Raw genomic sequence first — 13,102 nt, 5'->3', positions numbered from 1 at the left:
CCGAGAGCGGCTCCTGCGCACGCGCACAGAGGCAACGACGGGGGGGGCGAAACAAAGATTTACCCCAAGGCCGGAATTTTGTCAGTGTTGAGCAGGCGTCCTTTATTGACAGTACTGGGGCGCACCGGGGATAAACGCGCCCTTAAGTGCTCCGACAACATCACAAAAGCAAAAACCTTCTCTTTTCACAAGTCATTACACATTCATGTTAAATCCCGCCTAGTCCACGCCCACGCTATATTTATCGCTGTAATTATTTCACGGTCTCTGCTCCCATCTAGCGTCCTTTTATTTAATTACATTTACAGTCTCTTAGAAATACATCTTTTTAGTCCATAAATAATTCCGTTGTACTGCTTGTATCTTTTCGCTTCAAATGACTTGTTTCACAGCCTTTCAAATGACTTCAACGCTGGAAGTTGACTGGTTACTTGTCAGTTCGAAGATATATGCTATCTATTTGCAAAAGTTATGTTCCTTTCCCAGGTCCTATTATCTAAAAGTTAGAAAATTCTCAGCAAGTTAAGCAAAATCAAAGGTTCTTGTACATATACTTTAGCCTAACATAATTCTATGTTAGTTCTTTATTAAATGTTTTCTATTAAAGTGTTAGTAGAAAAATTAAAATCTTTAAAAAACTTATACTAATAAATTCAAGCTTAATTTGGAATATAAAAGATTTAGCAGATAGCGTTTAACAGTTCCCTTTCAGTTGTCTCGTTTCCAACTCATGAAACTGGTTCTTCTGTTCTTTGTTCTTGGTTGGGTAGTCTCACAGCCTTGGAGGCTGGTTTCTGATTGGTTACTGCTTTTAAGTGATACAAAACCATCTTTAAACTACGTGTCTTACCTTAAAAGTTACAGGATTCTCAGGCAAATTTCTCAGACAAGGAAAGATTCCAACAACATTAATATCAGGTAAGTTTCTCAGGTAAATTAAGCGAAAGCATATAACAGGATTAACAACCTTTTTCAGGGTGCAAAGAGCGTTGCCTTTATTTATGTTCGCGCCACCCCGCGCTCACACAGAGGTGCCTGTGATGGTCTGGAGCCTCACACTGAGGTGCCCTCGGCGGGGGGCTCAGGGTGCGCCTCCTTCTTGTTGTCCTCTGGCTTCATGGCGGGGAAGAGCAGCACCTCCTGTGGACAGTGACAGCGTCAGCACCGCGCACAGGTCTCGTGAGAACAGCCCCAGACCAGCTCAGCCTCCCCAGAGCTGAGCAGGCACAGTGAAGGAGCTTTTCCTAGGGGAATGTGCATCTCCAGGCCTCTGACACAGCTGCACTGTTGTGTCACTGTTGAGGAGATGGCCAGCTTTGCAGAATGCCATCCCCTGCTCCCTGAAAAGCCTGCAGTTAGGCACTGCCACTGCCAATGCTTACCTTGATGTTATTGGAGTCTGTAAGGAACATGGTCAAGCGATCAATTCCCATGCCCCAGCCGGCTGTAGGAGGAAGGCCGTACTCCAGGGCAGTGCAGAAGTTTTCATCAATAAACATGGCCTCATCATCACCTGCAGCTTTTGCCTAAATGAGGAAGTTAATAGTAAAAGGTGGATTGTACAGAGCTAGATAGCACCACTTCTGCTACCAAAAAAGAGGAATACTAGTATTTGTAGCAGCCATGGAGCTGATGAAATCTAAACCCTGTACAGCTGTGGAAGTGAGTAACAAATGAAGGAACTGCAGCACCTGGACAACTGTGGGGGCCACTTGTACAGGTGCTCCCAAAACAGCTCCAGGCTCAGTTCCTTTCTGACCTGTCAGTTTCCTTTCTTGGCAAAGGCCCAGGCTCTTCAGTAAAAGCCATCTTCAAAGCCATACAGCAGCACGTGACAGCGGAATTAATTGCTTTTAAAAGCTTCTCAGGTTCTTTATTGCTTGCAACCCCTCCTTTAATGTTTGCAGAAACAACTAAGAAGCATAACTGTTTGAATCATCAGTAGTTGCTCCATGAAACAAAATTTAGGGACTGCCTTTTTCCTCTCACTTAGAAAAATTAAAAAACCCTACACTGAGATAGTAACTAATGCCCTGACAGCCTCCAAGTGACAAAAGTCACAATAATAAAAAAGACTAGCCATCTCAAATTTAGAAAATGCCAAACATGTCAAAACAACAGCAAACATTTTTGCCCAGTTTCAAGGAAGACTTTGCGAAAGACTTAGAGCAAACTTTTCTGCCTGAAATCCTGAAATGCAAACTGTCATTCTTCACCTCAGTCTCCACCTTAACATTAAACTTTCAGGCAAATTTTCATTCAATACATATAATCCTATATCTGCAAAGTCTGACTATAATCATGAGACAGCTACAGTAAATGTATATACAACAGATGAAACATAACAGGCATCTGTAGTATTAGTCATTCTGACTGAACATTTTGAAATTTACTATCAAGTAAGTTAGTTAACATAAGTCTATTTTTGACTTTGACAATTGTTTAATCCTCTCAGGCACTGTGAAGCAATTAGAGACAGTATAAAGGACAGCTTTGTTTCTGCAAACCACATCTGACCTCAATCATTTGGGGACAAGCATGCATTCATGGCTGTGTATACCTAAGTAATAACAAAATGAGTTTCAGTCACTCCTTTAAGAGACCTATTATTTAGAGAAACCTAGCAACATAAATTTGCAAGCTAATAATTTCCAATCTGCAGCTCTGTTCTGTGAGTCGACTTAAAATATTAATAACTCAGTTCAGGACATTAAGCTATTTCTTACACAGCATTCAAACTCTTACTGGACATGAAAATTTACTTAAGAACTTAAAGTATAATGTTGTATGACTATGTAAATACTTAGCTGGGGAAAAATAACTTTCAACCTAGGCAAGACACAGAAAACACTTTGTACATTTGTGTTTTTCCAGATTAGTACTTTAGGTAGAATAAAAGGGAAAATATTCCAAAACAAAGTTGGACTAAAAAAACCTAATCAACAGCAGTGTTTGGACTTGTTTACCTTAGAGAGTAAGGTTCCTTACTTTAGAGAGCAAGGTTCCTTTAAGAGGAATTGAATTTTAATGACAGGCTTTCACTTGAGTGAGCAACACTCGCCTCAAAGTAGTAACTCTTTTCAGCAGTAGGTACCAGTGACTGATTTGGAGGAGCCATAGGAAATACTCTTTGCTTACACATCCGTATCATTGATTCACCAGCAGCAAGACATCATACCTTGGCCTGATCCTCGAAGAGCTGCCGTTGTCGGACGGGATCGTTGAGCTCTGTGTACGCATTGCACACTTCCTTCTTCATCACAAAGAGTTCGAAGCGTTCAGTCAGTCCTGGATGGGAGCGATGCCTGTGGGAAGAAGGCAAAGCAGCCAAACCTTAAAATTAACATATTTATTGAAGCAAAGAGCACATGCATTACTATGGGGGACTGTGCACACTTGGCACTAACAGCTGTCAAAACTTCGACCTGCTTTTTCCCTGGATGATGGGTTTCACAGCTTAGGAACCAAACTTGATTTGTGTCAGAATTCACAAATTAGCACACAACATCAAAATCTCTGTTTTCACATATGTGACTTCTTTTTTTTTCTTTTTTATAAAATAGGAGTAGAGCATTTAAAAGAATTACATACTGACTGTGACTCATACTCTTACCATTTGGCAAGAGGACTCATGACCTGTGGGTGATCACAGATGAATGTAGGGTTGATACATGTGACTTCCAGGAATTCACCAACTAACTGGGAAAACAAAAGTGAAACAATTACATAGAGTACAAAAACAAAATTACATAGAGTACAAAACCAAAATTACATAGAGTACAAAAACAATATCACTTTCCGAGCACTGCCTTCACAAAGCATCCTGATTTCTTCCCTTTGCTACTGAAGGTGGTACCATAAATTCTAAGAGTTTCCCAAGTAACAATTTCTGATCATAGTAATGTCTTCATTAACAGAGAGTGTGTGTCCTAGTCGGGTAAGAAAAATGACATAGCAAAAACTGTATAATAATTCACTTTGCACATTACAGCAAAGGCCAAAAAGAAAAGCATCAGAAGAACAGCTATCAGACAGTGTTTGGGTACAGCTGACGGAACTACATGCTAAGCCTACCTGTTTGGTAAGGCACCTACAGATACACACATCTCTCAGACAAAATTGACATGAGATAAAGCAGATCTGCTTTAACCACAAGACACCATCTAACAAACTAAAATTCTCTAGCACTCAAATTAAGCAGACATAAGTAAACTACACTTTAGTGTAGACAACACAAAAGAAGATTTTGACACAGCAAGTTTTCTCACTCTAATACAGCAATAGCTGATATGCACTTCAGCACAGTTTCCCAGTTAAACTTCTCTGAAGAGGCTTCTGTTGATACAGATAAACCCTCAAAGACATTAGGATTATAAAAACAGCACCCTTACTTACTTTGTCAAGAAGCCTGGCTGTTGTCCTGGGAGGTGGACATTCAATGTCTCTCTCTGCACAAAGATTATCAAAGAACTTGCGAGTTTCTGAAATTGTAAACAAAAAATTAGAAAAGCCACCCAAGCAATCATTTTTTGTTCTTACTACATCCTTCAACATATTTTAGAGTGATTTAGAAGATCTTAATGGTAGACATCATGGAAAACCACGGGCTTAACTGTCAATCCACAAAAATAGTGTCTCGCTTTAATAATTTACAGTAAAATATAAGTTATGTTATACTTCAGAAATTTGATACCACCACATGACTGCTGGACATTATTACTGGAAGAAAAAGAAAATCACTTAGAAGTGTATGAATTTGTTTTCTTATGTCTATTGATTCCAGGAATAAAATAGCACATAAGTACATTTTGAAGAAAGTCCCTAATAATCATACACCTAAGCTATGATTGCAGGCACAGAAACTCAACTGCACAAAAGACAGAAGAAATAAGAAGTAAAAAGTTGTATTTCTTCAACAGATCAGGAACTCCCCACATCACACCTCTTGAGTACATCCTTTCACATATACCCAACAAAGGAAGAACCAAAAAGAGTCAGATCCTGTCAAAGACAGCAAGGTATTAAGGCTTCTTTCTGGACTCTTGGGTAAACTGACAAAACCACAGAGAAGTAATCCCATGCGTTAGCACTACCTCAAAAATGCAGCTGACAAATTGCAGGCTGAGAACTTGCTACCTTTTGCCCACTTTCTGTTAAGGAAGAATTATAGGACATTCACATTCAGCATCTAACCTTCAGTTTCAAAACACTCAGTCGGTGGAAATTTCACTCCCAGGGCCTTTTCCAGATCATACACCATGCTGATTCGCCGGAAGGGAGGAGTAAAATCTACCTCGTACGCCTGTCCATCTGGACCATCTGGATGATAAGTGATCTTGTAACTCCCAGTAATATGTTTCACCATCCCTACAAAAGGAACCTCCAGTTTAGAAGAAGAGTATGCCACATAATAAGCAATTCTTCCAGAGATTCTTCCTCTTTTGTTATTAATACTGCATACATCACCTGAAAGCAACTTCTCTGTAATGTCCATCAAGTCGTGGTAGTCTGCGTAAGCCATGTAGAATTCACAAGTTGTGAACTCAGGATTGTGAGTCAAATCGATTCCTTCATTCCGGAACTGACGCCCAATTTCATATACTCTGTCCAGACCTCCAACCACCAACATCTAAACAAAATGGAATTGTAGTAAATACACTGACTTTTTCAAAAGACCTTAAAGAGAGTTCGAACACACAGAACTGCAGCACAATGAGACAAGTCCATCTTTCTTCAAGAATAACTCTCATTTGCACTACATTTACTTTTTTAAAACAGTTTGAAGAATACAGGCTTAGCCACGAGAGGCTTGCATTCTACCTTATGGTAAAGCTCTGGAGCAATTCTCATATACAAATTCATATCCAATTCATTGTGGTATGTGATAAATGGTTTTGCCACAGCTCCACCTGGAATTATATTCATCATAGGAGTTTCAATCTGTAAAATAACAACAAAGATTGTCCTGTTTTCATCAAATCTGTTTCCAAAACAGAACTGCACAGATCAAGCAAACAAACCGCACCTAGTTTTGATGAAAAATCTTTGTATTTCACTTACTGACATTTCACTATATGAAATATATGAAAAATATAGTAAAACAATTCTGAAGTGCATTTCTTTCATGTGGTCAGTAAAAACAAATTATATAATTGATCTGTTGCTATCAAGAGCCATTCATATTTACTACAAACATGAACCTGCTGTTACCAAAGCCAGGAACAGCACCATGACATTACCACAAAATCCTCTCTCTACACTGCAGAAAAAGAAGTTCAACAAAGCCAAGTGAAAGCTCCTGCACATGGGTCAGGGCAATCCAATTTTATCCAAGGAAGTAACCCCTGCTTTTATCTCAAGCAGCAAAACATCATTTCAAAGATGTTGTTTCCACTTAATGTACTGGAATAAGTTAAAAATAGCAGTAGTTTGGAGTACTACATTGATAAAATTTTCCCAAGTCATAACCTCGCCAACTGATGAATAGTCTTAACTTTAAAAAGAGAAGAAAGGAATGGCTCCCATTACATTAAACTGATAAAACACATCATGCTAAGGTAATTATATTACCTCTGTAAGTACTTTGCATACGAGCCTGCATATAAAGCACCCTTGAAGCTGAGAAGCTCTAAACACTTTCAGTATCGGGAAAGAAATAAACACTGAAGCCTTACCTCAAGGAAGCCCAACTCATCTAGAAAATGCCGAAGATAAGTGATGATCTTTGCACGGGTTATAAATTTCTGCCTCACATAATCATTAAGAATTAAATCCAAATATCGCTGACGATACCTAGTTTCCTGAAAAGAACACATACCCTTAGAACAAGCTAGATAAAACGTGATGGAAAAAATATCAAACCAAAACTAATGTTCCTTTGCTGACCGACAACATCAAAAGGTCATCCATTCAGTCCTATCTGTGGCATTCCTGCTCATGGCAGGAGTGTTGGAATTAAATGATCTTTAAGGTCCCTTCCAACCCAAACCCTTCTATGATCTGTCAAATTGCCTCCAAGACTGGCAGGTATGACAAGTACCTTATCTTTGAGGCCAAAATGAAGATGAGGCAACATGTGCAGGCATGGAGATAACAGAGTGATTTCATATGGAATAATACTCAGTTCCCCTTTCTTTGTTTTCCCAGGATTCCCCTCTACACCAATAATGTCCCCACGACGTAGCTTGTTGTTAACATGGAAATACTCTTCCTCGGATTTGTAGAAGCTGTAATTACAAAACAAATGTAAGCAGGTTTGTTTAAAATTCAATCTTCCAAACTGTCCTCAAGTCTCTCCCAAGGCCAAATCCTTCAAAAAAAAAAAAAATTTACTCATCAGGGAAGACAACCACAACATCCTAAGCATAACATTATCTGGCTGCCTAAGCCAACCCACAGACAAAATAGAATACTCAAATACAGATGTCTAGGCCCCAAAATACAGTGCTGTATAGAATGCTACTGGGAATACCTCTCCTTACCTGGAATTTGCCATGATCTGCAGCTTGACTCCTTCACCACGAAGATCATAGAAAATCAGTTTCCCTCCAGAGGCACGCTTTGCATGGATTCGACCTAAATATCAAAGTATGCAGAACATCAGGAAAAGAGTCCCCAGCAGAAAGGAAACAGGGACAAGAGCCACAGAATTATCACTTAGACAAAGATTCATCATCTCTGCACTGAGCAGAGCGGAAGTACTGCCGCTGAGTCTAATCCCATGCCATGAGAGCTTCAGGCATGATCCTGAAAGCCCAGGCGGAGCAAAACTGTTGCTGACTGTGAAAGAGAAGCAGTTAAGTCTCAAAGTTAATACCATATGCACTTTAGGTCCTGGAGCCCACATTACAATCTGATCTTCTAGTTGTAAGGGATGCTGCACAGGTCCACTCAGTTTGAAGGGACATGTCCCAAATTGTTTAACATTGCTACAGACTTCACGACCGAGGATCGGCAAAATTCAAAAAGAGACCAACCCATCAATAAAAGCAGCTAAGACTTTACATATTTCTGTATCCCACATAAGCCTTTACCTGCCACTCTCACTGTAATGTCTTTCAGGTGATCTCCTGGCTGCAGGTGACTGTACTTGTCTATAAAATCTGAGAGAGATAAGTCTACATGGAACTTGTGGGGATAGGGATCTTCACTGGTGCCCTTCAGCTGCTGGATTGCATGGGTACGAATCTTGAAGTATTGCTGTTACCAGAAACAAACAAAACCAAACGATTTTATTAGAATCTGAAAATATATTACAGGGTGCAAATCAAAATGCAGCTGCCCTTATACAGGAAAAGCCATTTTGTTACTCACGAAGAAAAAAATAAAATTTAAGTCAATAAGATTTATTCACAGAACAGCAATAAGCATGAGACTAGATGCTCACATTTGGATCCAAGCTTTCCTCATCAGCTCCAGCATTATTCTCAGACGTCAAGGAAGGCTTATTTGAATCCTTTTCACTTTGCTCTTTCTGCTTTGCCTCTTTTTCAGCTATTTTTCTCTCAGCCTTTAAACGTCTCTTCAGCTCACTGCAAAAGAGAAACCAGATGTAGCAGGTACCCTGATACTTCTACAGGGAAACAATTATACAGTAAGATTTTGGCAGGATCCTGCCAAATAACCCTGTCACTTCTCTTAATCTGCCCAAAAGTCAAGATAATGCTTAAGCACGTTTGAACATTTTATTCTTTGAACTCTTTTAGTTCATATCCTACGATACAAATGATCAAGGAAAGTGAAAGCGAAATTAAACAGCGGAGACAACGCCTAAGCGTCCAGGGGCATTCCACACCCATTTTACTACAATGAGCCTGGCAGCCCCACGCAGCGTGAAAGTGAAACAAGGCAAGGTCCCCACTGCAAGAGGTCAGGCGAACGGAAGGTTCCCGAAGCCGCCTTCGCGGTCCGGCCCGTTTCCCAGGGCACTCAGGCTCCTGCCACGCTCCCGACCCCGCCGTCCGGGACTCCGTGAGGACAGAACTGGTCCGAGCCAGACGCAAAGCACCGACCTGCTTCGGTCATGAAGCGCCTGCCGCCATCGGAGCGCGGGCGCGGCCCTCCAGGCCCAGCCGCGGAGCCGCGCGGCGACGGGGCTCAGCATGGGGCTCCGCCGGGTGCCTGGGCGGAGACACGCACCGGGTCAGCCGGACACTCGCCTCGCCTCACTTTCACCTTCACCTTCAACTTCACCTCCCCGGCCCGGCCCCGCCTGCCCGCCCACCCTCACTTTTTGCTGAGGTGCGACTCGGTCTCCGCCGCCTCGCACGCGCGCTCTGCCGCCGCCGCCGCCGCCATCTCCCGCTGCCAGCGCCGCCTTCCCGGCCTCCCGCCCCTGCGCGCGGGATAATGGCAATGGGTGGGCACGGGGCGGTGATGGGGGCCGGGCACGGGGCGGTGATGGGGCCGGGCACGGGGCGGTGATGGCGATGGGCGGGCGCAGGGAGGGTTGGCGATGGGAGCGGGGAGGGTTGGCGAGGGGCGGGCCTGAGGCAGTGATGGCGGGCGGGCCCGAGGCAGTGATGGCGGGTGGGCGCGGGGCGGCGATGGCGGGCGCCGCGGCGGAGGCGGCGCGGTCCCGGTCGCTGTTCCTGTGGGACGACGGGCGCCCGATGCGGTTCTACGTGCGGCCCGGGGCGGCCAAGCTGCGCCTGGCGCCGCTGGTGCTGGCGGGCGGCGGGCGGCTGTGCCGCGTGCAGGAGCCCGGGGCCGTGCTCCTGGCGGAGCCCGGCGAGGCGGCTCCCGGCGGGGCCGTCTCCACCGAGTACGTGACGGAGTGCGTGGAGCGCAACGAGCGGCTGCCGCTGGAGCCCTTCGTGCTGTCCGCTTCGCTGCCTCCCGCCGCCGCCGCCGCCCCCGCCCCCGCCCCGCGCGGCCGCCTGGCCTTCACGGCGGCGGAGGACGCGGCGCTGCTGCGGGCGGTGCGCGACGGGGGCGCGGCGCGGGCGGGCGGGCGGGCGCTGTGGATGGAGCTGGAGCGGAGCGGGCTGACCCGGCACAGCTGGCAGGCCATGCGCGACCGCTTCCTGCGGCACCTGCGGCCGCTGCTCGGGGGTGAGCGGGGGGCACACGGCGGGCAGGGCGGGGGTGGCGGGGCCGAGCGCGGGCCCGGGCCCCGCTGAGGCCCCGCTGACGCCCCGCTGACGGTGCCCGCGTGTTTCCGCAGAGCCTCTGCAGGCGGAGGAGACCTCGCAGGTCTCGGGTCTCTTCGCGGCCAATAACCAGGAGTTCGAAAGCGCGGAGGTGAGTGGGGCCAGCCCGGGCAGCAGCGGTGCCGCGAGCGGCTCGGGGCCGACCCTCCCCGGTGTCACAGGCGGCAGCATCCCTACGCATGATTAACAAGTGAAATGCCTTTGCATCGTGACATACCTTCTGCGGCTAAAGGGGAGCTTCTTGTGAGCTGACAGCTACGTAGCTTGTGGTGCACGGGGCCTTGCTGCCACAGATTTTCTTAACTTTGTTCCCTGCCCAAGTTAACATGAGGAGGTTTATGTGATGGGGTTGTCATGTTAAAACCTGCATTGGCAAATAGAAGTCATCCTTTCATCTCAGGCACAAAATGTTCCTGCCGCTGCATCATCACTTTTGCTTTTTATGCTTCGTTTGTTCAAAGTCTCCCTTGCATTTCATGCCTTTCTATGATCAAGTGTATCTTCATTAACACATACAGCTTAACTTCAGTAATTGAATTTTACCATGCCTAGTAATTTCTGAGGTTTTTATATACTGCAGAGTCACAGTGGAAGGTAGTTGGTAGCAGTAGTAAAAAAAGCTGGTCAGAAAATACCATATCTAATCGGTGACTCCACTTCTTTTACTCTCAGTCAGAAAGCGACACTTCGGATGTTTCAGAAGAACTTTCTACACAAGATGAAGGAGGATATTCCCCAGGAGAAACAGCATCTGATTTGAAATCTGGACTGGAGGACTCTGCTTTCCCTGACACTCAGTTACAAAGGGAAGAAAGACCAACAAGCACTTGTTCTTCCAGCGTGGTGGGAGAAGTAGTAAAAACTATGCAGCAGTTCATGGAGAAGTTCAGTGTGGACCTGTTCACTGTTACACAGGCCTTTCTGAAAAACAGTGGTGAAGTGGAGGCTACTTCAGACTTTCTGCAGATGGGGCAGCGCTTGGATGGGTACCCTGTATGGAGCAGAGAGGATGATTTAGAATTGCAAAAGGATGATGAACATGTCAGAAATAAATTGATAGCCAAATTTGGAGCTGAAAATGTAGCAAAGCGGATAGCATTTAGGAAGAGTTAGCAAGAGGAGGACGACTGATCTAGGACTGTGGCAGGAACTTTATAGTCATTTCAGAAATGTGATGGAAAATTTGATCAACATTATGAAGTTTCAATGCTTTAAAGTAATTTTTTTAAATAAAAGGCCCATTTTTATCTCTACGGGTTGAAGTGTTGCAGCTTCCTTAATCCAGGCAAAGTAACACATGTACCAGACCATATATTCTAGTTAGAAAAAGTACACCAGCTTCCAGAGCCATGTGCAATAATAGAAGTAGGAGAGACAAGTTAACTAAGAGTGCCCAGAGTTAAGGTATCACCTAAATTGTGATAGTTGCTAGCATACAGTCACAATCTTGAAAACTCGGTAATTTTAGCACGTTGTGCTCTGGTCACATCATATTATTTGAAGTGAATCCTATAAATCTGGAGTTCATTCTTTTGGTGAAATTAAATGGGCTGGTAAAACCATTTTTTTTTTTTCCTAAAGATTTATATTTTGGGTTTTTTGCTTATTGCACTGTGGCACACAAATTAAGGTGGATTGGGAAATTGCCGATTTTAAGCCAAATTCAGATTATCTTGAAAGTAAGTAACAGTTTGATATAATGAGACTGCTATTTCAGGAAACCACGGAAACATCTGAAACACCAACTGAGTGTTGGTGAGTTAACCAATGTAACCAAATAAATGCTGAAACTGCACTATGCAGTGTTTCACTGGACAGGTCATTCCTTCTGAAAAAACACTAATTATTTGGCACATTCATGCCATTTAGGCTGGTTATTTGAGACTTGTGTGGAAGGCCAGACAAGCACTTAACAAGGGAGTGCAAGACATCACAGCAAACAGAATAGTAAGAATTTTAAATTAGAAACTTTACCAGCTGGATTTGAAATCCAAGTACTGCTGATGACCAGGTTCATCAACAGGAGATCTGTCACCCCCTGCAGCAAAAAGCTTCCCATTCCAGGAAGCAGAAGTTAAAGTAATTTTCAAAACAGTACACTAAGAAAATGCATTATATATTACTTTTATGTCATTTGTTTACTGACTGACTGGAAACACTATCAAGGCTTTTGTTCAGGTAAACATTTGATAGATAGCATTGACTGAGTCCACTGAAAACAAGTATTTATAATAGAACTTAAGTCACTCAAGCTGACGTAAAGATATAATTAGCAATGTATTGAAAAGACTATATTTGCTCAAAATCAGGCTTCTTGGCACTTAAAGTAGGAAGCTCTTTACAATAACTTCAATAAGAAGAGGCTTCTGAGACCCCATGCTATTAGCTGGATATGTTAAGCTCTATTTTAAGGGGACTTTGAAGAAAAACTGGCTATGTGGTTCTCTGGCACAGTACAAGTCCCACTTCTCTGTGTCAGCCTACCTGCCCCAAGTTTGCACAAACACTGTGTAAAGGAAGATGCCTTGCTTTCAGTGGACTTAGTACCATGATGCCAGTGCTGCCTGCTCAGCATGGATTTTGTCATTCAACAACAAGATCCCCCATAATAACACTATTATTTCCATAATACAACATCCCACCCTTTGCAGGGATTAGAGGTTTAGCTGTAGGAATATAGATATCCACATTGCTAAGGTAGCAAGTGATCTGTAGATGTGTGTTAAAGGGAATCCACAACTTACATGTGAAAGAGATGTTTAGGAAGAGGTATTTGTAGGCATTTCAGTCCTCCCCAAGTCTGGTAACAAATTTTTCTCCTTGTCTTCTTGAACACTGTTAAAACTTGGTAAAAATAATTCTGTTGTTCTGGTTTGAGCTACATATTCCCATTGGAGGTGGGAGAATGGCATCTGCAATTGTGCCATGGGCTTCTTCAGTCCACTCCCATA

General features: G+C 43.8%; 2 protein-coding genes across 3 annotated transcripts; one reads left to right on the top strand and one right to left on the bottom strand.

Annotated features, from left to right (window-relative positions):
• Positions 1 to 76: 76 nt before the first annotated feature.
• KARS (lysyl-tRNA synthetase) lies at positions 77 to 9,353 on the bottom strand. 2 transcript variants are annotated; one of them, XM_017816238.1, is made up of 14 exons: positions 9,230 to 9,353; positions 8,387 to 8,531; positions 8,034 to 8,199; positions 7,482 to 7,575; positions 7,040 to 7,226; positions 6,675 to 6,800; positions 5,821 to 5,940; positions 5,467 to 5,629; positions 5,194 to 5,367; positions 4,396 to 4,481; positions 3,614 to 3,699; positions 3,179 to 3,305; positions 1,383 to 1,526; positions 77 to 1,140 (listed from the first exon to the last, which is right to left on the bottom strand). In XM_017816238.1, the coding sequence occupies exons 1-14, from the start codon at positions 9,295 to 9,297 to the stop codon at positions 1,054 to 1,056; spliced, it is 1,773 nt and encodes a 590-aa protein (XP_017671727.1). In that variant the 5' UTR covers positions 9,298 to 9,353; the 3' UTR covers positions 77 to 1,053. The 2 variants fall into 2 exon arrangements, with proteins under 2 accessions (XP_017671727.1, XP_017671726.1); XM_017816237.1 differs by lacking the exon at positions 9,230 to 9,353 and adding an exon at positions 9,012 to 9,122.
• Positions 9,354 to 9,408: 55 nt separating this feature from the next.
• TERF2IP (TERF2 interacting protein) lies at positions 9,409 to 11,404 on the top strand. The gene is made up of 3 exons (XM_017816245.1): positions 9,409 to 10,053; positions 10,166 to 10,242; positions 10,824 to 11,404. Exons 1-3 carry the CDS (start codon positions 9,423 to 9,425, stop codon positions 11,262 to 11,264), a joined length of 1,149 nt encoding a protein of 382 aa, XP_017671734.1. The 5' UTR covers positions 9,409 to 9,422; the 3' UTR covers positions 11,265 to 11,404.
• Positions 11,405 to 13,102: the final 1,698 nt, after the last annotated feature.

This window comes from Lepidothrix coronata, unplaced genomic scaffold (genome assembly GCF_001604755.1).
Source record: "Lepidothrix coronata isolate B3197 unplaced genomic scaffold, Lepidothrix_coronata-1.0 Scaffold54, whole genome shotgun sequence".
Taxonomy (NCBI): domain Eukaryota; kingdom Metazoa; phylum Chordata; class Aves; order Passeriformes; family Pipridae; genus Lepidothrix; species Lepidothrix coronata.
The sequence above is the reverse complement of the archived record's forward strand: the minus strand, read 5'-3'. Positions and strand labels throughout refer to the sequence as shown.